Source organism: Phyllopteryx taeniolatus, chromosome 7 (genome assembly GCF_024500385.1).
Source record: "Phyllopteryx taeniolatus isolate TA_2022b chromosome 7, UOR_Ptae_1.2, whole genome shotgun sequence".
Lineage (NCBI taxonomy): Eukaryota > Metazoa > Chordata > Actinopteri > Syngnathiformes > Syngnathidae > Phyllopteryx > Phyllopteryx taeniolatus.
Window position 1 is genome coordinate 25,680,497 of NC_084508.1, and position 23,829 is coordinate 25,704,325.

A 23,829-nucleotide genomic window follows, 5' to 3' on the forward strand; every position below is an offset into this window, starting at 1 on the left:
ACTTCACAATATTGATACAAGCACATGAACAGACACCGTCATTAACATTTTCGGGTAAAATGTTTGACATGCACTGCAAATCGCTTTCTTTTCACGACAATTATCGACCAGCACATTAGGTACAGGTGCTCCGTCTAAGAAGATCTACCACAAGATACGTACAGTTTCCACAGTAGCAGGCTGTGCATTTGCTTCCTAGGTCTTCAGTGGGTACTTACCCAACTTAATGTAACTCAGAACTACAGACTACAACTACAGATACATTAATACTAAACAAAAACACATTCTACTATACAACATAGCAGCATGCGATCATGCCGCGTACATCATCTGGAGCAGTTCACAAACAAAAGGACATTGACGATGACCAAAGCACTGAAAATTTTAAAAACAAACAAACATCACACTCACCAGAGACTGATTATTACACGTATTAATAAATGCAGATTGCTAAAGAAAGGTTTTGCTTGTCAAAGCTGGCTGTAACAAGCTTTGCTCTGACCAACCAATCAAAGGCCCGAAAATGTTGACATCATCGAGTAAATATGATTAGACAAAAAAATTCAACTTACACATCTTCACCTTGTCAATGTGGCGCGTATATTAACGGTGCATTTTCCCCCAATTTTGTGGCACCCCCTGTTATCACAGCACCCTTAGCATTCGCCTATTGCGCCTAGTGGGCGGGCCGGCCATGCAGCTACTGTAAGCGTTGCAACCAAGAAAAAGGCTATGAAATGATGAGAATAGTAGTTGGGAATAATTGAGACAGTATCATGGAACAAATATTATAATTTAGGTTGTAAATCTTTATCAGTGCTCCTGATAGTGTTCAGACCAGCAAAGAGGGCTTTGTTCAAAATTGTACAAATCATCAATCCGAAGAATTATATTTGCTTTTTCTTTAGATTTTTTTTTTTAAGCAGTCAGGCATATACTTATTAATCCCAAGAGAGGGCGCAGTATCTTAGTCTGTGAAGACATAGGCTTTTGGAACTGAGGATCATAATTAAAATTTCAGTGCGGGCAATAATAAATTGTCCATTGCTAATTGTTGAAGAGATCCTTGTCTGCATCCTGACTACAGTTAAGGGAACCTTGAGGCAACCGTCTGTGACTGCAACAAGTACTTTACATTACATGTACAATGTACAAATGTGTTAAAAAAAAAAAAAAACGTTCCATGGAAGCAATATGGAATTATACTTTGAAGGTTCCATTGTAGCTCTTTTATTGGATCTCATTAGATTGTGCAGCTTCTGTATACCCAGTGACATATGAAGTTGTCTAGATGTACAGTCACTAATAAAATATTCAATGAGTATATATCCTGAAGCAAAGATATTCATTTGAAACTTCTCATAGAATGGAATCATTCATGAATCATGCACAACATGAATCATGCACAATTAGTCTCATTCAGGGCTTTATATTAAACTCTAAATACATCTTCCTAATTCATTTACAGTGCAATAATGACACGGGTCACATGTAGACAAAATGTGGATGTTTATAGACAGGGCTGCACATAAAAAATGTGTTCTGGTTCTCAAATGAGCACCAGAGGTTGTTGCTTGGTGCTCACCAACCTCACTGGATGAACTTAAAGTAAAAATCTGTGTAGATTTTAAAGCTTAATTGATTTACATGAGACTTGCAATATCAGACAGGTCTTTTAAAGGTCCCGTACATTACCAAACCAACTTTTTTTCTCGTATTTGGGAGGTAATATTGGCTCCATGATGCCTCAGTAAACGTGAAATATGAAATAAAATTGTCCACCAATTGCTGATTTCCAGACGTTTTTCTGCAGAGAGGTCATTTGAATTTCTCGAGTTTATCTTCATCACTAGCGAAGAGCTCCGCCTTCCTGTCCGCTCCCGTGTCAGCACTGTCAAAATAACAAACACATGTGCTCTCACAAGTGGGTCTTCTTCATGGAAGTAACCAATCAGAGGAAAGGACGCGGTCCTAGCCAAATATGGCCAAAGCGGATACAAAACTGGATCAAACTGAAGTAGCTGTCAGAGGGGTCTTTTCTGGACACTCGTATCACAAAACCAAGGCATTTTTTTTTTAATTAAATTGACACTTTTATACTAAGTCCATGTTAGAGAGTCACTCTATGGAGGTCTAAATAGCCAAAATATGGGACCTTAAAAGAGGATTCCAGTGATATGTCTTATAATTCCTGTGATAAATATTGAGAAAGTTATGAATCTTTAAAACCGGTGAAAATGCTTCAATTTCTGGCCAACTTCTTATCGCTAAGAAGTCAATAGGAGTCGAGATTTTCGGTGTGACCCTTTTGTTGAATCTTCTTAATCTTTCTTAATCTTTATCAAAAGGTTGTTATCATTTAACGCTCGCTAAACAGAAACATTTGTGGGGAGTCCCTGGGACAAGCTCGCGGCTGAGCTCAACTGAGCGAAGAAATGAATCAGTTGATGAAGTTAATCCATTCAGTACGTTCACTGAAAACGCGAAGGTGTGAGAAAGTCACATAGATGCAAGTCGCAAGTACTGGAAGTCTCAAGTCATAAGTTTCAAGCAAGTCACAAGTGACTGTGGGAAGAGAACAAATCATGATTACCATTATTATAATTCTTTTTCTAACATTTGCATTACTGTTTACAACTACCAATGTATCTAACACGGTTACTGCGATAAATATTGGACATTTTACGGCTACATAAGCTGTTTTTGGTGCGAGTCTGTGTCCTAAATATATTGGTGCTTATGTAAATAGGTGAACGAGAGGCATTAACTGTGTACACTTTGTAGCTTGTCGCGTTATGAAGTTCACTAGTTTACGGGCGGACGTGCCATATCCAATATGGCGGATGTGCAGCAAAAATCACAACCACAGTTTTTAATGGTTGCTATAGTCCATATTGTCGATCACTCCATTGTCTTCTCAGTTAAATTCATGACTGAAATGAAGTTTAGTTAATGTTTGGTCAGGTATCGGGGAGATGAACTGTGAAGCTAACATACTGTAGCTAGCTTGCCTGCATCTGACAGTTGAACATAGACCTCGTCGATGTTGTTTCTTTTATCTTTGAGTTGCAAACCTTGCATGTTGCTCTTGTCTTGTCTGTTTCATCAAAAAGCTCATCCACGAATCTAAATGTAATCTTTGGCGTTCCCGTCCGTTCCGTGGTACTCGCTGAGTGAAGTGGCTCAGCCCTGGTCTCCCTGGCAGGCTGTTGGCAGGGTTGCCAGGTTTATGGCCCATCCGTCGAGTCTATCATAAGATTTAGCCAAGGAAGTCCCAGATCCTAAAATTGGCAACTCCAATCTAACTTGAGTCCCCCACCTCTGTGACAGACAATAAACAAGACAGTACAGACAAAAGTTTGTATGAACGTTTGAATGAGTTGTTCACGAACGACAGCACCACTCGAGCCCCATCTACCACAAAGCCCCACCCCCCAAAAAAAGCAAAAATTTTGGTACGCAAATGTGCGCTGCTACACGTGACCACAGTATGCTTTTCTAATTTTTAGTGCACATGCGCGCCTGTGCACCACTTACGTGCACCCCTGTTTATAGAATCTTTTTGCTATAACTTTTATTGGCTCCTCATTTAATGTTACACATTACCACTGTCCCCTGAAAGCTCCCCCAAATGAAACATGGCTCTCCCGCTACTGCTAAAGCTTTGTGAGGAGGAATTGCAATTAAATCATTTATCTTTTCTGACCATTTCAATTCTATTCTTTCTCCTCAATGTCCACTTCTTTTTACCTGTTTTTCTCCTCCCTTTCACTATTTCCTGTATGTACAGTACTTCATGTTTCAATAATGTTGTGATTAAATGGGGATTGTTGTGTGGGCACTGTGTAATATTGCGATAGGGTTCTACCTCTTTCACCGGTCATGATCAGCATTTTTCAGCTCCCAAATTGGCTAATTAAGCCCTAAGGAGAGTGAGCTGCAGTTCCGTTAAGCACCAGAGAAGTCAGGAATGCTGATGTTCTGCCTACTCTTGGGACAGGAACGAGTTGCAGGTTAATGGATGGTTGCCATGGTAACAGCCACAGAATGCCACAGCTGTCAAAATCATTATTCATTATTTTTCAGCAACAATAACTGTGGTCCAGATCACCACTTCTCGATGATGTACACTGCACAGAGGCCAAACAGAACTTGTCATACTTCCTGTTTCAGCCCCTGCAAGTTGCAGTCAATTTGATTGATGACTTTACACAACACTACAGTACTTCAGTATCAGTATCTTATTTCATCCAAACAAAATCTAGGTTTGAATTATATATAACTCATTGCAGCCCATTGTATACGCTCAATTACTCCGTATAGCATGAACAATATGAAGATATTTCACTGTCAACAACTAACATGCTTTATCTTGGTGTCATACAAGCCAGTAAAGTAGTTGTGTCTGAAGCAAAACAAATGAAATTTTTTAAAAAATTCAAAGAATACATACAAAATATCAGGAGCAATATAATTTCAGATATCTGTTTACCAAAACACATCCAGCTGTCCATACATGCTAAGTAACATTTGCATCACAATCAATGCTTGATAAGATAGAGCCTCTCAGTGGGTAATACCTTCAGCCTTGTCTTAATGCATAGAATGCATGTGTATTGACACATAAAACGTATTCGCATGAAATTGGCATCCAAATGTGAAATAAAGTAGAATGACAAATAACTGTCATAAAACATTCTATAAATTAAAGCCTTGGGACATAATAGAATGGAATTAATAAGGCACTTGTGTTTAAAAAAATAAAAATACAAAAATAAAATAAAGCACAATCAATCATATGTTGTGTAACAGTAATGGTAATTTAACCATGAATAATTTACCTTGGAAAATGCACCGTGTTAAACATTTAAAACCCCAGCACATACTGTATTAATTAAACAGGCTCCCGGTGCTGTCATGTCTATTTATCACATTGGAATATATTTTTCTTGTGGCACAAATTTGCACAGAAATTATCTGAGGTGTCTATAAGTAGCCTTGGATTTTGTATTTGGTTGGAAGGGCAATATAACGTTATATATTTGAATGCTACAGCTCACAGGCTCTTAGGCTTCGACAAATGCCCAAATTGTATTACTTGTATTAGATTAAATTTGATAAAAACCCATGAATGTTTTACTATTCTTGCTGGATTGTTTTCCAGATCACTTTGCTCTTATGCAGCACTAAGTTCACTCAAGATTAAGCAGGCTATATTTCAGGCTTCTGCAAGTGAAACAAAAGTTGGTATTCATTTTTAGGGGCCTATCTACTCTAATAATGGATTGATACAACAATGTCTTTTTTTTAATTGTTGTGCATGATCTCTAGCGCTCTACTGTCTGACAATGTCGGCGCAGTGTCCAACTTGTTAGAACATCCGCCTCACGGTTCTGAGGTCCCAGCCTTCCTGTGTGGAGTTTGCATGTTCTCCCCGTGTCTGTGTGGGTTTTCTCTGGGTACTTCGATTTCCTCCCACATACCAAAAACATGCATGGTAGGTTAATTGGAGAGTAGGTGCGATTGTGAATGATTGTTTGTCTGGCTGTGCCCTGAAATTGGCTGGGGACCAATTCCGGGTGTACCCCACCTCTTGCCCAAAGTCGGCTGGGATAGGGTCCAGCACACCCACGACCCTAGTGTGGATTAAGCGGTACAGAGAATGGATGTAAAAACTATAACAATGTAGATGTTAATATTGCTGTCATGGACTGCACAACAAACAGAAGTGGGCAAATTTGTTGGTAATTTCCCAATAAAGCAAGAAAAAAACATTGGGCTTTGTTTTCCTGACTAGCACAAATCCGCAAGGGTGCGGGTTGCACCGCGTTGTTGTAATGTCTCAGACACACGCAGCTGGTGTATTTAACAAAAAGGGCTGTCGGTGCCACTGGGCGTAAACACAGCCAACTTTATTCGCTGCACAATAATGGTCTCGCATGCATGGAGAGAGGGACCTGTGCTTGACTGGAGCATTGTCACTTGGCCGAGAGCTGGTGATCTGGTGAGCTGATGATTGCAGGCAACTTCAATATGTCCACAGAGCTCATTAATCTATCCCCACCCATTGCCCGACTCCTCCCCATTAAAATGGGCTAATGACGATGATAATAATGATGTTGCATTCAATGAACCGCTTTCTTCAATGATTCAGAGGGTTCAATGTCCGCTGTTCACATATTTATTAATGTAATACGTCTGATCCACCCAAAATGTCCACGGAGCTCGTGTATCTGTCTTCCCACTCTGCGATGAGGCAGGTTAGACCCGGTTTTGCGTCTTTAGTGGACCGGTGTACGTCCAATGGGACGTTTGCGCTGGTGTAGGCGTCACCACAGCCGCCTTCAACTCTCCAATCAAAGCGGGTTATTGCATACCCTTTAAAAGCGGCACAAATCGTCTTGCATGGTCTAATCATATATGTGGAAGAAGGCTCAGTGACCCATGCGTGACTGAAGCATGGAATGTTAGCAATAAACCCTTATTTAATACAATAGGAGTAGGTTATAAATCGCTGGTGACTTAAATGTGTCTGCGGACCTCATTGAGCTATATTTCCTCCGACGATCGTTTGTTCCCCCCTGCCCCTGACCCCCGTAGTGGCATGCCAGCCAGTTGGTGGATACAAAAATGATATAATGATGATGATACAAATAATAATGCTTTCAATGAATTGATTTCTACAATGATTAAGAGGCTTGGAGGCCCACTTTGTGACACCATAATGTTACTCCGCCAAGCGCATCTCCAAGGGCACAAGATTCACTACACGTTGGCTGCCAAGCTGGGTGGTTTAAACGCAGCGACTCTTGGGCGGAAATGAAGATACATCCCTAAAAGTAGAGCCCCCAATCACCAAAATGTCACATGTTGCAGGCAAAAGCCAAAGGACACACCCACGCTGCGTCGACACCGCCCAGCTTGGCGGTCTGCCATCTAGGCAAACACACACACACACAGCGAGCACTGGCACGTATATCAAGATGTGCAACATTTGCGCTTCGCCGCACGTTGCACAGTCCACGAATATAGAGCCCATAATGGTCGGTGAAATAACTTTAAACTCAATTTAAATTTTGAGATTACAAAGAAAAGAATGATGTTTTTCTGTGAAACATGGGTCAGTTATGTTCCAGGGCTTCTTTACTGCAGCCAACACAGGGTGTCCTGAATCTGTACAAGGTACAATGAAATCTCAAGACTAGCTAGGCATTCTGGAGTGGACTGTGCTCTTAGGGCAGGTCTTGGGCTTAGCCTCAGGTCACGGGTCCTCCAACAGGAAAATGACCCAAAACACACAACTATAATTATCTATGAACGCAAAACACTGGACTATTCTGAAGTGGTCTTCTATGAGCTCTAATCTGTGGAAGGACCTGGAGAAGGAACCATTCAAACCTGAAACAGCTGGAGCAGTTTCCTTGAGAGGATTGGGCCAAAATAGCTGTCGATGTGCAGAAGTCTTATTGAAAGTCACCAAAATTATATGATTGCAGTGATTGCCTCAAAAGTTTGTAGAACTAATGGGACAATCATTTTTGTCCAGGCCACTTTCATGGTGGACAACAAGTGATGGGAAATGTTTTATATATTTTTTTTTCTTTTCAGTAAATATTTATTCATTATACCTATGTCAGTTTCAAGTTATTTCAGTAAGCAGTGTGGGTTTTTCTTTTTTTTGTTTTTTTTTACCGGAAGGGTTTCAACAATTTTGTACACGTGTATCACCCAACACTTCCGCAATGATTGTCTTCATGTGTACTATGCCAGTAACCAAGGTTAACTTTATGTAGAGAGGCTATAGAATGTATAGCTTCTCCTCTGATACATAAGTGGGTTAATTTGCATTTTATTTTTTAGTGTAAGTTAATTAATCATTGGAAATTTTTAATGGGTCCCGGTCATGAAATAGCTTCAGTCGATAAAACCTCAAGATGCAGATCGTTTAATCGTTTTCTTTTTCCAGTATTCACATTTCTTGTGATACTAATTACTTTCGTCTGATTTTCTCCAATGTTTTTTTTTTCCTATTTTATTTTATTTTCTGTAGGCTGCAACGCCAAACCATTGTCGATGACTGAGATCTCTGCATCCCATGATGGACAAAAAAAGTGGTGAGGGTCACCAGTGATTTTACCAAGGATGTTGGCAAATGATATGATTTTTGTACATCTTAGTGAGCTCACTATGTAATGTAGCGACATATTTTTTCATGTTTATTTCATGACGCAACATACAGCATGCTGTAGAGAAAAAAGTAATTTCCTCTTCCTGTTGTTGACAAAGGTTTCTAAATGTTTATTTTTCAGCTAATAACTCTCATCATTTCAAAGTCTGTTTCTGAGATTAGACAGCATGGGTCGGATGGCCATGGTGGAACATTAGTTTTGGTGCAATCACTGCATGATAATTGCTTCTCAGCAAGTCATATGGTTTTAGTTATCGGAACACTTTTGTGTACTGCACCATGTTTCTAGCATGTTAGTATAACTGGGTTTATTTAACCAATGATAATTTCTCTCTGTATTTTGTCAAGCAGCTAAAAAAAGGGAATAAATTTTGATTTTACAATTTTGGCTTGAATTAGATCATTATTATATAGTTAGTACTTGTTGGAGGAAAAACTTTGACTAATTTACTGTGATATTTCTCCATACCAGCCAATGGCTTTCAGACAACGGCCAGTGAAGGTGGTGTTCAGAGAAAGCAACTACCCTACTCAGTAGAAACACCTTATGGTTTCCACCTGGACTTGGATTTTCTCAAATATGTGGATGATATTGAAAAAGGCAATACCATCAAAAGAGTCCACATCCAACGTCGGATCAAGGGTCCTCCCAAATTCAGTACTCTACCCAGAAATTTCAGTCTTCCAGGGCATGTGATCCGGCCAGCCCCTAAAGACAGTCTGTGGACTGGGATATCCACATTGGGACCAACACCTAAATCACGGCTAACAGAGGTTCCGCAGATCTCTGATTTGAGAGCAAATGAAGGAGGAACATCATGCCAAGGGACAGCTATCCAGGGAACAAGTGTTTTTTCAGCGAGGCTCCGAGGTGATGGAATTCTGGGAGCTCAGGGTATTGAAGAAAAAATTACCGGCACAAAAAATCGTCCCAACTTGCTTAGAGCATCAAGTATGCCTATCACATTACAACAGCGGAAAGGTTCTGATTCAAGTAGCCCAGACCGTATTGTGGGAACACCAGAGAATGGCTCAACTGAAAACATGTTTAGAGCATCACCAGATATAACAGAAAGAAGATGTGTTACCCAAGAACGAGTGGGGATTCACCAGCAGATCACAGTGGCTTTGAAGCGGGTCAGAGAGCTTGAAGAACAGGTCAAAACCATCCCTGAGCTTAAGGCTCAGATCTGTTCACTAAGGTTGGAAAGGGAGCAGCTACTATGTCAGCTTCAGGCACAGGAAAAGGCCCAGACTTCCACATTATCATCTAAAATGGCTCCATGTGCTGATGTTAGGATAGAAACCCAACCACAAGCTAGCAGAGAAGGATTTAATTTATTTCTGACACCTCAACTTAATGAGCATTTGACAAGAAAGGCAGTAACTGAGGAAAAGAAACAGGGTAGCCCAGAGGCAATTATTATGCTTCAAAAAGAGGCGGTAAATCAAGGATTGATTAAGAGTTTCTGTCAACAAGAATCTAACATTCAAACACAGCTTCTAGAAAAATGTGACCAACAGAAAGAGACTGTAGGGAGTCCACTTGAACATGCAGGGCAGGAAGATGGCAATGGAACAATGGGAGATAATTTTGGGGATTCGGGGAGTGTACATAATCTGCATGAAAAGCTAGTATTACTGGAGGCTAAACTTCTTAAGGCTAGTCAAGAGCTGGAGAGAACTAATGATCTGTTGAAAGAACAAATCGTGGAAAATCAAGTGAAAGAGGAGAAAATACTACAGCTAAGTGAGGGAATAAGAGTAGAGGTGTGTCCATCAGAAATACACTGCAGACCGAGAAGAGAAAGTATAGACACAGGGACAGAGACTGAGAGAGTAGACTATGCCAACCAGGAGACAGAGACACAATCACCTGGTACAGTAGATCAAGGAACTGATACCGAAAGAATCTGTATTGAAGTGTGCATCCCTGTACCACAATCTGGATGTATTGATCAAGAATCGGAGACGACCAAGGTGGACAGTCAGGACAAAGTGACAGAAGTTGGGGCAGAAGGTTTTCTTGTTAGCGCAGAACTACCTGTCGTCAACAGCATGGAACAGGGTACAGTCACTGAAAGAGCAAAGACTAAGGATCAGATGACTGAAACAACTATAGCTAAATCAGAGGGAGAGACAGACCATCCACAGAGGTCAAGGGCTAGCAGTGTTGATAGGGGGACAGAGACAGAGAGGATGCACACAGTGGACAGGGTGACTGAGACAGAGGTAGCACAGATGAACGACCAGCATACTGAGACAGACGTAGAAAGAGTGCAAGACCACATTCCAGTCAGAAATGCTGAAACAGAGAGTCATGAGATTGAAAATACAGGAAACCAGAGGGATGAGGTTTATATTCGGGTCAGTGAAAGTGAAGAACGCAAGAAAATAAATGAAGGAATTCAGAAAGATCACAGAGACGAAGTTATTACAGATATGTCTGTTTCAGTTCAAATAAGTGGGATTAAAATAGAAACTGTAGCTTCAGATTTTGTCAACCCGACCGAAGAAAGTAGAAGTTCAAGAGTGGTAAGAGAGGAACATGCAGAGACTACACCAGAAGTAAGCCTTGTGCAAAAGAACTCAGAAACAAAAGCAATATTACTCTTAGAGAGTGTTGAAACACAGCATGTTTCACAGAGTGCAGGAGAGTCTTTGGGTACTGTCACTGTTGTAGTAGCATCAGAGAGTGCCACAGTGAAGACAGGAGTTCCAGTAAGACCCCAGAGAGGCCATAGGCCATCATCAGGTCAGTCACAACCAACACCTCAACTTCAAGCTGCTCCTGTGTCTCCTCGTAGGGGATCCAGTGAAATTCAAGGTCAGCAGTCAAAAACTGACTCTCAATCCTCTGCAGAACTCTCCAACCTACAGCTAAAACATGAATCCCCATCTCAGTCTCAGTCTGGGGACAAAACTGCAGGGATATCATGTGAAGAGTCTAAATTGCAACCTCAAACTGAGATTCAAAGCCCATCATCAAGTGCCAAGGAAGTCCAAACTCGACCAAAATCTATCCAAGCCCCGTCTAAAACTACAACTCAACAGGATTCAAAGGAACGCAAAGCACCCACTAGAGTATCTAGTGTATCACAACCTTTGAGACGCAGATCTGGAGATCTGGAGATGGCCACACACCCAAGACGTCAGGCATCGGTTGAAATCCAATCTCCATCTCGAAGATTGTCCGATGAGAGTCAACCCCTTAAGAAAGAACCTGAACAACAGACTTTATGCAGAGGCGTCAGTGAAACAGCTCAGCATCAGAGTTCTGCTGAAGCATTGACCTCACGTCGTAATATTGATGAAGCGCAGCAGGTACGCAGAGGCTCAAGTGAGTCACCAACCTCGCCTGCGGCTTTAGGTCAAGTCGTAACCCGGATAACAGGGCTTCTGGGGGAGCAGTGGGCTCAGTTGGGGAGCAGCTCTGGAGTGCAACCCTTGGTCAGTCAGCAGCAGAACCCCAGCACACAAAAACAGACGCCAGGGAAAAGCACAGAGGCAGGAAAGGGAGCCTCGGCCAAGCCTGCGGGAAAAGCAGCAACCACAGGGAAACCAGCAGGGAAGCCTGGTCCCTCCAAAATGAGCTCTATTCAGAGTCAGTTGGTCAGTTCCCTTAGTGTTCTTTCTGCCTTTTACTCACAAGGCCAGAAAGCTGCTGCTAACAAACAGCAAGAACAAGGTAAGCCCTAACCTAATGTAATAGCAAAGCTATATAATGGCAGATAATTGAATGACCAGAGAAGTTTATTTGTAGTAATTCACCTGCGCTTATGATATACAATTATTACAATTCATTTAATTTTGTGTCCATCCATTTTGTATAGTACTTGTCCTTATTTGAAAATTGATTAACAAAATATTTAATTACACAATTGATCTAATCCAGTTTTATCACACATTGGTTCTGAAAGGCTGGAAGATCAAATATCAGAAAAGCAATGATGTAATAGTCATGGTATTGCTAAAACACAGTAAGCTTCCATTAAGATTTCTGCAATGTTATTTCAGTGCTCCACATTCAGTAAGCCTCTGGGGTTATATTTGTCAGGTAGGCCTATTTGGGCAGTGCTATATAACTTGAATTCATTTTTAAAAATTTATTTGGAAGTTTGCTTGCAATCATACAAAATATCAACCACTACTACTCTCCCTTGAAGGCCTCCGCATCAACCGCATTAGCGGATAACTCCTTTGCCGGACAAACAAAAGAATACCATGTTGTCTGCCCCCGCCACCCCTACATGCTATGACTGATAGATAATAGATAATTGCGGATTTGAAAAGAAAAACAGGTGCAAATAATTTTGAGACATATCTCTCTCTCCCCCAAAGTTGAATGAGTTGATTAAAGCACACACATCAAAGTGGTGTCTTTCTTTCCTCCCCTGATGTCTCAAAATTATGTTTATGGCCTGGGAGTTTCAGTACAGACTTGCTCTCTGTGCTATCAGACATAGTTTATGTTCTGAGTTCATTTTAAGTTCAGTGCAGGAGCACAAAAGCTTCTAAGTGTGCATGTGTGAGTCGGTGTTTAGGTATACTGTACATAAGCTCATTATTATGAAATTGTCTGTGAATTTTTTTCTTTTGTTTGTTTTTGCTATTTACCATCACTGGCAACACAAGGTTCTTGTCTACCAATAACAATGTTTTGACATCAGAAAGAAATGTATATAAAATATTCTCAGTCATTCAATTACATTTTAATTTCTAAACACAGTATGGTGCCCTGACCAAGTGAGGCAGCACATTAGGGTGAATGACAATATATTTTATTGCAACCTGTGTTTTAACAATCCCCATCCCGATGCATTTAAGTGATACTGGCCAGACAGAAAAGCATCATTCTTCCATGACACAGTTTCTTTGGGGGTGGGATTGAGCCCAAAGCCGCATCCTTCTGTCTTGCATAAAACATGGCAGAGCCTTTACATTAAGACTATCACAACCACGGTGGGCTTTGAGCACATGAAAGTCAGGAATAGAGCAACATTACTTGTAAATCAATTACATTTCTGTTATATACATTAGGTGGCCTATCAAGGTTGTATGTGATCAATAAGGCTTAATCAAGATGTATAGATAGAAACACAATGGACACAATATTGTGGCAGACAACACTCAATTATTCAATTGAGCCTTTGGCTAGGCCCCTAAATCCCCTGTAAATATTAATTCTTCCAACCATCAAGACATTTTGGAGGAAGTCCCTTTTGGTTCTAGCATAACTATTGACATCTGTCAAATACGTACATCAATCAATAGTGGAAGCATATCAGTGCTTAACTTTAGTAAAGCCCCCATTTAAATGCGAGGATGGCTGGCTGAAAGGATGTACGGATGATGATGGATTAATGGATGAACTAAAAGATTATGAAAATGTACTTTGTACTTTACAGAATTTTCAAATCACTTTTCCCTCTCATGTTCTGTCCTTCTCCCCAGGTCTCAAATCTATTATGAAGAAAAATGGGGTTGCTGACAAGAAGGGGAATAAGGGAACCAAGAAAAACTTGAAGTTTGTCGGGGTGAATGGAGGGTAAAATCAGTTTAATCAGTGTCCAATCTGTCTGTGTTTAATAGCCTAATTTAGGCTGCACTCGTGCGTGGGTGTGTGTATGTGCGTGTATTTCTCTTTGTGTGGTTGAGCTCATCATCATTGTCTTTCTCTGTCCATGTTTGCATAATTGTACAGTAACAGAATGCCCATCTTAATAGACTTAATTCACTTGAACAGGAATGAATTTTCTGCATTTTGTTACTTTAGGCTACATTTCCATGATGTTCATTGTGGCCACGGCAGCCCCGTTTGCCCTCAATGTAGTGGCGCCCTGGGATTGTGGTTATTTTTTTTCTCCGTATTCAAGGCTTGCTAGGTTTTCTCACGGTTTATCCCGGCGGGATTGACAGAGCTGCTGAATCCCAGAGGCTCAAACGCCAACTCTACGGTTTACCACAGTTGCTTGTACTTCTCCTCCTGGCCTGTCAAGTTCTGATGGGGTCCCTCACGTTTCTCACGATTTGTCAAGGCTTTCTATGGATAAAACGCGGATCCCCGGCAGCTTTGGAGCACGTTTGTAGCCCCAGCAGAGACGAATGAAGCTCCCCCACCGGACCGGTTACAGAGTGTTATCGGTGCGGAGGGGCACCTAAAGCCTCTCAATAAATGATTAATAATGTTAAATTTCCCCCAACAGCTAATTCACAAATCCATCGCTTGTGCCCAAACATGTAAAAGAGCCTCTTATGCACATACACACTGCACAGTGTGCTGCATTGCCAGAAAACTCTCTCTGTCTCTGTCTGTCTCTCTCTCTCTCTCTCTCTCTCTCTGTCGCTCCCTCTCTCACCTGCACTCTCTCTCACTTGCTCGCATGCACGCACATACACTTTATAAAAGTTGTAGGCGTACACCCTAGCTCGCTGTGAGAACTGTGGCAAAACAGGACAAAATGTGTAACAAATGAGGCAGAATGTGACTTGACTGTGAGATGACAGGGAATACATAGGTCTACGCTTCCCATCCCACTCAGGACACCTACAAGTCCGGATACGTACTGTCAGGTTTAGCTGCATTGCCTGTGTTTTACTAGGGCTGACTAGGTTTCTCTTTTGCACCTTGACTGTCGTGACAATTTTTTGACAGCTGAAAAAACTTGCAAGCCATCCACGGCGATCGCAGCTGGTCACGTTTGCCCATTCCGTCCCCCAATGTTGTCTCATGACCATCCTGTTTTGTTCACCGTGGCTGCTGGGAACATGGCGTTAACGCAGCTTAATATAGATTTCTGTACTATTCGGTAATGCCTCTTTGTCATGTTTTCAAAATGTACTTTTCTATAGAAGGTGCATACAAGCCAGAGATGGAAGCACAACTCAATACAAGTTTGATGCTGTTTTATAGTCACTTGTCATCTTAACTCTGTTAGTCATTGATGCAAAATAGGTGGCACACTTTCCTGAGTTTTGCCTCACTGCTGCTGATACTATCAAGGGTGAAAGTGAGTTTACTGTGATGCACTTGTTACTCTAGGCATTTATTTCATTTGTAACTTGCTCTCGTTGTGAGTCGCACTTTTTTACGTTATTGTGTGCTTTGTTTCCAAATTGTCTGACTTAATCTCACAGACCAAATATGCTTCAGATTAGGTCTGCATATGTATGACCGAAACAGATCCCGAGTGAAACACAGGGTGAACGTTTACAGTACCGCTTTATGTTTAGCGTTAGGAAGATAGGATAGGATGGAAGGAGGCTGGTAGTGGAGTTCAGCTAATTGATGATACCGCTCAAAGTGTTCAGTTGAGTCCAGAATAATCATTAAAATCCTTTAAAGCTAGAAAGAATGCTGAAATTTGTTATCATAAGTACTATTATTGTAATAGTAGTAGTAGTAGTAGTATTTTTTTTTTAAGATAGCCTATTTTGTTCTCTCCCAAGATTCTCTGGAATCCAGAGAATTTTTCGGCCTAAAACCAAATAACCATGAATCAGTAATTACTCATTACAGAGGTGCCCTCATAGTGCCCGCATATATCATGATCTTTCTTTACTGAACGAGGCTGTGTTTTGCTCAAGGGTGCACAGATGTGAGCAGGTAAACATACCTGAAATAGATCTTTATTTACATGTCTTACTGCAAAGGATGCTTTGGATATGTGGGCCAACGTTGTATTAAACAAGCATCTTTTTCATTTCACAGGGATGACCTTTTAGTGTGTATCTAACCTCGGCTCGTGTTGACTCGTTAATTGCTTTCATATTAGTAGTCGCAGCCTTGGTGTTGCTGTGATGTGGTTCCCTGTGTATTTGTTCAAAGTCTGTCCACATGGTTAAATTTAGGGAAAACACATCCCGCAAAGCCCATGGTGGACAAAATGTTATCTGTCAGCGTTTGGTGGTGGAAGCACAGGTGCAAATGCGTGAAGACTGACAGCCGTACAGGCGTGAAACTCAAATACAGTTTATGTACTAAAGGGGAAAAAAAGCCAAAAGCTTTTTGGATGTCCAGGTTTAAAAAAAAAATTTACAAAAAAATAAGCACAAAGTGCACAGAGTCTGACTCGCCACAAATAATGACAGTCAGTCAAAGACTGAATAGACACAAGCAAACTAAATAACTAAGGAGACAATGAAGCACACGGCACGACACGTTGGCAAGAGCTGATTGGAAGAGACATAACAGGACGAGCCGGCACGGTGGGCGACTGGTTAGCACATCTGCCTCACAGTTCTGGGAACCGGGTTTCAAATCCCATTGGGCATTATCAGTGCCATCTATAGCGAGAGACCTTGGAAGCACAATTTTTCTAACAGGGAAAGCTGATTTTTGTTCCAGTTCAGCTCATCTGTTTGGACTTTTGTACCAGAGGGTCATGGTTCTACTCTTGCTGCGGACAAATGTTTAACGGCAACTAGTTGTTGGAGAGTTGCTAGTCTATACCCGACCACTGTCAATGTGTCCTTGATCGAGGCACTATCCCCAGCACATTTGTATCCACCTTATTCTGACATTCCTCCTTTCACGCCTGCATGTGTGTGAGTGGTTTCTCTGTGTGCTGTGCAATACAAATACACAACAGAATTCCCCCTTGAGGGATTGTAATGAGTAACTAAAATATAAAAACGAAAGAACGGTTACCATCATGACTTTGCTGTTTCCTGCCAGGTATGAGAGCACGTCGAGCGACGAGTCCAGTGGAGATGAGGAAGCAAAAGTGGACATTGGAGGAGAGGGGGGCAGCTCACAGGCAGAGGAGGAAAAAGACAAGGAGCCTGCATCAGCAGAAAAGCCTGAGGAGGGAGCAGATGCACAAGCGAAAGATGCTGAAATCTTGCCCAGCGAAGAGGCTGTAGTAGCTGCAGAGAAAGAGAGCAGTGAAGATTTGCTGGATTCAAAGGGGAGCCACGGGCTCCTGGGGGAAGAGGCTGAAGGGTGAGATAGATTTAAAGAAGGGACTCATTCATGCTCACACAGCTGACATTTTTATGGTGGATTTGAATATTTTTGCAGTCTTTCAAACTAACTCCAAATAAGCGTTTGAACGGTTGTTTATCCCTGCAACTAAAACAGTACATCGTACCAAATTACTACTATAACCAATGAGCACGTTGACCTTTTCCCATGGAGATGATTACAGTCAAATAATGAATCATGTAGATCAGTGATTCTCAAAGTGTGGTACTTTATGCAAAATCACAGAATCACTGCCTTAATACAGTTCAGTTGTAGTTAACTTTTTAGTATAATACATTTGCATTTAATCGTTTAAGAACTGTTTTCTCTTATTTTGGTATTTTTTTGTAACTTTAATGCAATACATTTGAATTGAATCATTATTAAAGTAAATATATATATTTTTAATTAACCTCTATTTAAGCACAGTGTTAATGTTCATTCTGTGCACAATGTTACAGTGGCCTGCAATAATATCAAATATACGCTACCAGTCAAAAGTTTTGAAACACTTGATCATGCTATTAAACGGAGAAGTTTCTCCAAATATTTGACAGAACAAAAATCCTCTCATATTTGAAGAACCCTCGGGCCTCCTGTGCTATTGTATTTTAATGTTGAGACCAAAGTAAAGACTTTGAGAACCACTGATTTAGATGTGTCATGTACATTGTAGATTGTCCTGCATTATTACATATTAATCTTTAACTACTGAACATTTTATTTCAGGGAAAAAGTTGACAAGAGCTTTATTGATGCCTGCCTCTATGTTAAAGACCGCATGGAGGAGGTTACCTCACCAGATAAAGAAATGGTAAGGATTTTTGACCTACTGAAAGAACTGTAAAGTGAATATTTTCATGTAAATTGCTGTTATAAAGTAAAAGTGGCGGCACGGTGGACGCCTGGATAGCACAGTTCTGGGGACCGGGGTTCAAATCCCAGCCCCGCCTGTGTGGAGTTTGCATGTTCTCCCCGTGCCTGCGTGGGTTTTCTCCGGGCACTCCGGTTTTCTCCCACATCCCCAAAAACATACATGGCAGGTTGACTGAAGACACTAAATTGCCCGTAGGTGTGAATGTGAGTGCGATTGGCTGGCGACCAGTTGAGGGTGTACCCCGCCTCTCGCCCGAAGATAGCTGGGATAGGCTCCAGCGCGCCCGCGATCCTAGTGAGGATAAGCAGTACAGAAAATGGATGGATGGAAAAGTACAAGTGCAGTTTGGTTCAATAAATACAGTATCTTTAGAAGTGTGGGTCAGTAAAGCTCAACTAGTTGTCGGAGAGCTGCAAGTCTGCATTGGGATTACTGTTGAGGTGGCCTTGAGTCAGGCACCTAACACCCCCTGCCTCAGCTCAGTCAGTCTGTACATTCCTGCCTGTGTGCAGTCTGCTTAATATCTCCTTGAAAGATAGAACTAGTAAAATATGAAAAATAAATCAAACATCTGAGCTAGACCGTGCTGTCTCGTGGTCAACAACAACAACAACAACAACATCTTCACTTCTGTCCAACATCGTGAATTAATCTTTGGGCAAACAAAGCTTGTCTTCTTCCTGCCACATGGGATGGGACTGCAAGCCACATTCGTATTTTCCACTTGATGGATATTTCTCTTGCTGGGAAAAAGATGCCTAGTCTTTGTCCTGTCCCTAATTACATTTTTGCAAAAGTAATTAAAAAACAAAGAACAAAAAACAAAACAAATGTAGTTTAAAGACAGAGCTTCAGGCTTTTAAAAGGAATAATGTGGTTTCCTCAGCAGGTTAATAACCAGCTGCTGTGTGTAAATGGAAAATGATATTTAGGCAGCACTATTTATAGCACTTACAGCTCAGGCTGTTTTTTTAATCAACATATCGTCACACATTTCTCTGCTCTGCTCTCAGCGGCAAGTTTTAGTGGTCCTCTACCAGGAATGGTTCAAAGTTTCCAGTCAGAAAACGTCGCAGGCTGATACCGTCCGATTGTACCTCCGCCAAGTGGGTTTGACCACACCGACTCTCCTGCCATATGTCGTCAACCTGACTGACGGCAACGGTAACATGGCTCTCCACTACAGCGTGTCACATTCAAACTTTCCTGTGGTCAAACTGCTGCTTGATACTGGTGAGCACTTTTACCTCAAGACGTTTAGGCTACCGGTTTTTACCTGCACCCTTGCTAACTTCCACTATATCATTTATTTTCCTAAAACTGTTTCTGTTCAGGACTTTGTGAAACAGACAACGTGAACAAGGCAGGCTACACTCCGGTGATGCTGGCTGCACTGACAGCCGCCGAGAGTCCCGATGATTTGGAGGTCGCACAACAGTTGCTGAGACTTGGTGATGTTAACGCACGCTCCCGGCAGGTGAGGTACTTCATTTACCATTGAACTTCAGGTTACCTGGGTATGCTGGTGGAATTACACCAATGTGCAATATTTGGTTTTTTTTTGCATTGAATAAAGTTATTGTCGATGACAGAATGGGATGTCAGCCTATCTTTAGAGGTTATTATCACAACTATGGAGTCATTTTCTTTTCACATTCAAACTTGTCCTTTTTTTTTCTCTTTGCAAGAGCAAAAACATTGTTAATGTGAATCCTATATATGTCATATATTGGCTGTGAGCCAAGGTCAAACTGGGAGATACAGTACGTGCTCCTTGGCAGCATTCTGTAGGGTCCAGTTTACACAACAGCTCTTCAAACTAACACAAATTGTCCTTTGTCAAAGCAAGAATCCCTGGCTTTAGCCAGCTTTGAGTATGAATAGGTGACATGATCTACTGTATATATACCTTTGTTGAGGCTGTACTCTGCACCATGACCTGTTCTTCTGTCCTCTTTTTCTTCTTCTTATTCTGCCGAATACCCGGAGCCTCACATTTAATTTGAATCTCACTCTTCGTCTAGATGGGTCAGACAGCGCTGATGCTCGCCGTGAGCCACGGCCGCCTTGCCATGGTGAAGCTGCTGCTGAGTTGTGGCGCAGATGTAAATGCTCAGGATTATGAGGGCTCCACGGCCTTGATGTGTGCCAGCGAGCACGGCCACACTCACATTGCCCGCCTGCTGCTGGAGACAGGTCACTGTGACACCAGCCTCACGGATAAGGTACTATAGCATTGACTTTATCACTACAGGACATACAATATCATATATTATCTGTCAGATACTTTTAAAGTCAAGGCTACCTATGCTGTATATGAACCTGCATCTTCCAAAATGACCATTGAGATAAATCCAGAAGCTCCCAAACCTTATAATCCTCATAAATCGTATTTTTAGGAATTTACACAGTAATTTATGTTCTGTGGCAGTCATTCCATAATATTTAGATAAAATAAAGAAGAAAATCTCAGTGCATTTTAAATTTAAACATTAGATCCCATTTGTTCTCCACTGCAAATAAAGGTTGGTTGGCAGTTAATCTAGCAAATCAAATGATATTTACATGACTCTCACATTGAAGACACGTTACGCTTAATTACATTGTAGATCATATGGGGTCATTTGAAGAAATACATTTCACCATTTTTGGGGGTAAAATAAAGTGAGTGTCAATAATAATAAAGAATAATCTAAAACTACTGAAACGTATTAAATAATGAAAAATACATCCCAGTTTATTTCTGTTTTTTGGCAGCCTGTTATGAGCATATTTTGTGACTTCAACTGAAAATGGACCCCACACACACAAACCACTGGCGCCATATGCTTTCCCACAGCCTATCAGCAAAGAAATTGCAATCATAAAAAGTTTGAATTAAATATAATGACATATAGTGGTTTAACATTAAACATTCAATAATAGTGTTGAAAAATGTTCTCAAGTTAAAAAAAAACCATTATATATGTTTTTGTGGCATTTATTTCAATGTGTGCGCTATTACGGGTCCGTCATCATTAAGAAAAAGTACCAATACTACATTATTTTAGATTCAATTGACATTTTACATCACTTAAAATGAGTCATATAATTTCTTTGTTTCAAATGGTACTGTCATCGCCAATCTATTATGCGGATGGAAGGAAAAGTATGTGGTATACTATAGGTATACTTTTGCAATAATGTTACATTTGCAAGGCAAATAATTTGATCACCTTTACAGTACCATGACAACTCTAATCCGAAAGGTCACTTCGTATTTCAAAATGATAAACACGCTTCTCTTTGCTTCTAATACTAATAATGCCTGCTATAGCAGTAGCTGCTGAGGAGGCCTCAAACAGCGCAATACCGCCGCTATCAGGAGTAGAAGCTTCACTGCAGGTACTTGATGATTATTATGTGCTTGCTCCAGAATGGACAGACCGCTAAGGAGGTGGCAGAAGGATCTTCCCACCCAGATGTTGCTGACCTCATCGCGGCCCATGGCAAGGCTGAGTGTGGCCGCTGAGCCAAAGTCCCGTCTCCTCCAAACCAGCACATGCTGAGCAAAGATGCCCCCGCATCGGCCACCACCCTCTGCATATGTGCCGTTGACCTCGAAGCTGCGGAAGCTCACAAACCAACTTCCCAGTCAACAATGTACACCCATATTTTCTTCCACATGTCAGCCAACACGCCTCCTGTGGGCTTTTCATAGATAATGCTGCATCAACCAACCAGTGGACACACACCAGAATAGTCGCCTTGATTAAAGCGCTCACGTGACAGTGACAAGGATTTTACATCTTGGAGAATAAAATGAAAATATGGACAGAGACATGTAGATGGAAAGATAACTGCTGCCTCTTTCTAATACTCTTCAAGCATTATACTAAGCACAGGATTTACCTTTTGAATACATATATATCCAGTAGGTAAAATATTCACCGTGACATTGAGCATTTTTTGTCTCTCCATTGACATATTTTTTTTAAAGGTGGAGGTAAGCCATTATTCAGAGCATATATGTCACAATATTGCATCAGACTATAAGTATATACAAACACAGAATCTGTATTTTCTACTGCGTTCCTATTTTTATTTTTAAATATTGCTTTGTAAATACTAAGATCAATGTCCAGGCCTTTAACTCATGTACTAAAATTGATTTAAAAAAAAAAAGTAATAATATAATTGTTTCGCATCACCCAACGGATATTTGAAATCATTCAGTGTCTTATTTTATAATAATAATAATTTATTGTTATTTGCATGCGAGCGTGTGTGCGTGCGTGAATTTGAGAAGAAACACCGATGCTTCAGTCTGCGATAAAATGATTTGTATCATATAGAATGAAACAGAATAAAATTATTTTATAACCAATATATAACGCTAACTTCAAAAATATATATATATATATATTTTTTACAAAGAAGATTGTATTGTGCAGATGTTTCTGCTTATCATGCAGTTGGTTTGTTTTGTTGGCTATCAACAGCTGAACAACAGTATGTTGTAATACTGTCGGACACTCCCACTCTTCCTCAGTGCAAATATTTCTCATTATTTTTCTTCTTCGCCTACTTGTTTGTCGTATGCAGCAAATTGCACAACGAATGTCTGACAGGCTAATACATTCCTAAATATTGATACCAATAATAATGAGCAAATGTAGCAATTATAACTCTATTCAGTAAATATGGCAGAAAAAGGCATAATACAAATCTATGAATTGCATTTCATCTGTCCTCACAAAACTTGATTACACACACACACACACATATATATATATATATATATCTATATATGTATACAATCAAGTTTTTCAAGAACTATATATACATACGTATATGAATAGGCGCACAAATAAGACTTAACTCTGAGATCATAAGGACTGTTAAAGAGTATGAAATTATGAATGAAATTGAAGATGAATTAATTATCATCCAGAAAATTGTCATGTGTTGGTCCAACTGTATTGTAGAGCTGAGACATTTCTCAGCACTTATGGTCATTAAAAATGCCAGTATTCCTTAAAATTGTCCAAGCAGGAGTCTCACCCTATTTTTAGTATATTACAGCAGTGACTTCTGCCAAAACAAAACAAAACAAAACAAAACAAAACAACAAAAGTATCTTTTCATACTCCATCATCCAATTTTGACACAAACATTTATTTTATTAATGAACCTATCATTCAGTGCTTTGTAAAATTTGTGCCAATATGACAATAACATTGGTAGACTTAAAGTTATTCAAGTACATCAAGTATGTTAATAATATTAAACACATGCTGTGAATACCTAAATGATTTTCACAAGTGATCAATCAGACAATAATGTTAATTTGCACATCATGTGAAACTTGGACGTCCCATTCGCCAGGATATTGTCATATTTGTGATTTTATTTCCATGCTACTTCAATGCACAAATGTGTGAACCTGTCACCTCTCATCTTTCCAAATATTTGTGTTGTGAGAAGAATTTGTATCTGATCCTTTGTGCATTTGGTCTATATGAAAAACACATGAATATATTTAATCCAGTGTGACCTCGATGATACAATAAGGTTTTGCTGCCAAAGACTTGAAATCAAATCTGTTTCACATGGGGTTAAATATGTATTTTATTTGTTCTTGTAATGCCAGCCAAACACATGTATATACAGTATTGTGAAAATTATATAACCTCTACTATCAATCAATACGCTCTACAAATAATATTAAATATTTATTTGAAATTATATATTTTTTAACAATTACATTATATATATATATATATAGTATAAAATGTATGTATGCATGGACAGATATTC

The 23,829-nt window shown here is 40.3% G+C and overlaps 1 protein-coding gene across 5 annotated transcripts in view; it reads left to right on the top strand.

Annotated features, from left to right (window-relative positions):
- The window catches only part of kank4 (KN motif and ankyrin repeat domains 4), a 90,040-nt gene extending 66,441 nt beyond the window's left edge, over positions 1–23,599 (top strand). For all 5 annotated transcript variants that reach the window (XM_061780074.1, XM_061780077.1, XM_061780076.1 and 2 more), the window contains 9 exons: positions 8,051–8,114; positions 8,661–11,876; positions 13,643–13,736; positions 16,866–17,132; positions 17,883–17,967; positions 19,044–19,263; positions 19,365–19,507; positions 20,055–20,255; positions 21,446–23,599. In XM_061780074.1, the coding sequence (XP_061636058.1) occupies positions 8,096–8,114; positions 8,661–11,876; positions 13,643–13,736; positions 16,866–17,132; positions 17,883–17,967; positions 19,044–19,263; positions 19,365–19,507; positions 20,055–20,255; positions 21,446–21,541 (4,341 nt within the window). In that variant the 5' untranslated portion in view covers positions 8,051–8,095 and the 3' untranslated portion in view covers positions 21,542–23,599. The remainder of the gene's footprint in view (positions 1–8,050; positions 8,115–8,660; positions 11,877–13,642; positions 13,737–16,865; positions 17,133–17,882; positions 17,968–19,043; positions 19,264–19,364; positions 19,508–20,054; positions 20,256–21,445) is intronic.
- Positions 23,600–23,829: the final 230 nt, after the last annotated feature.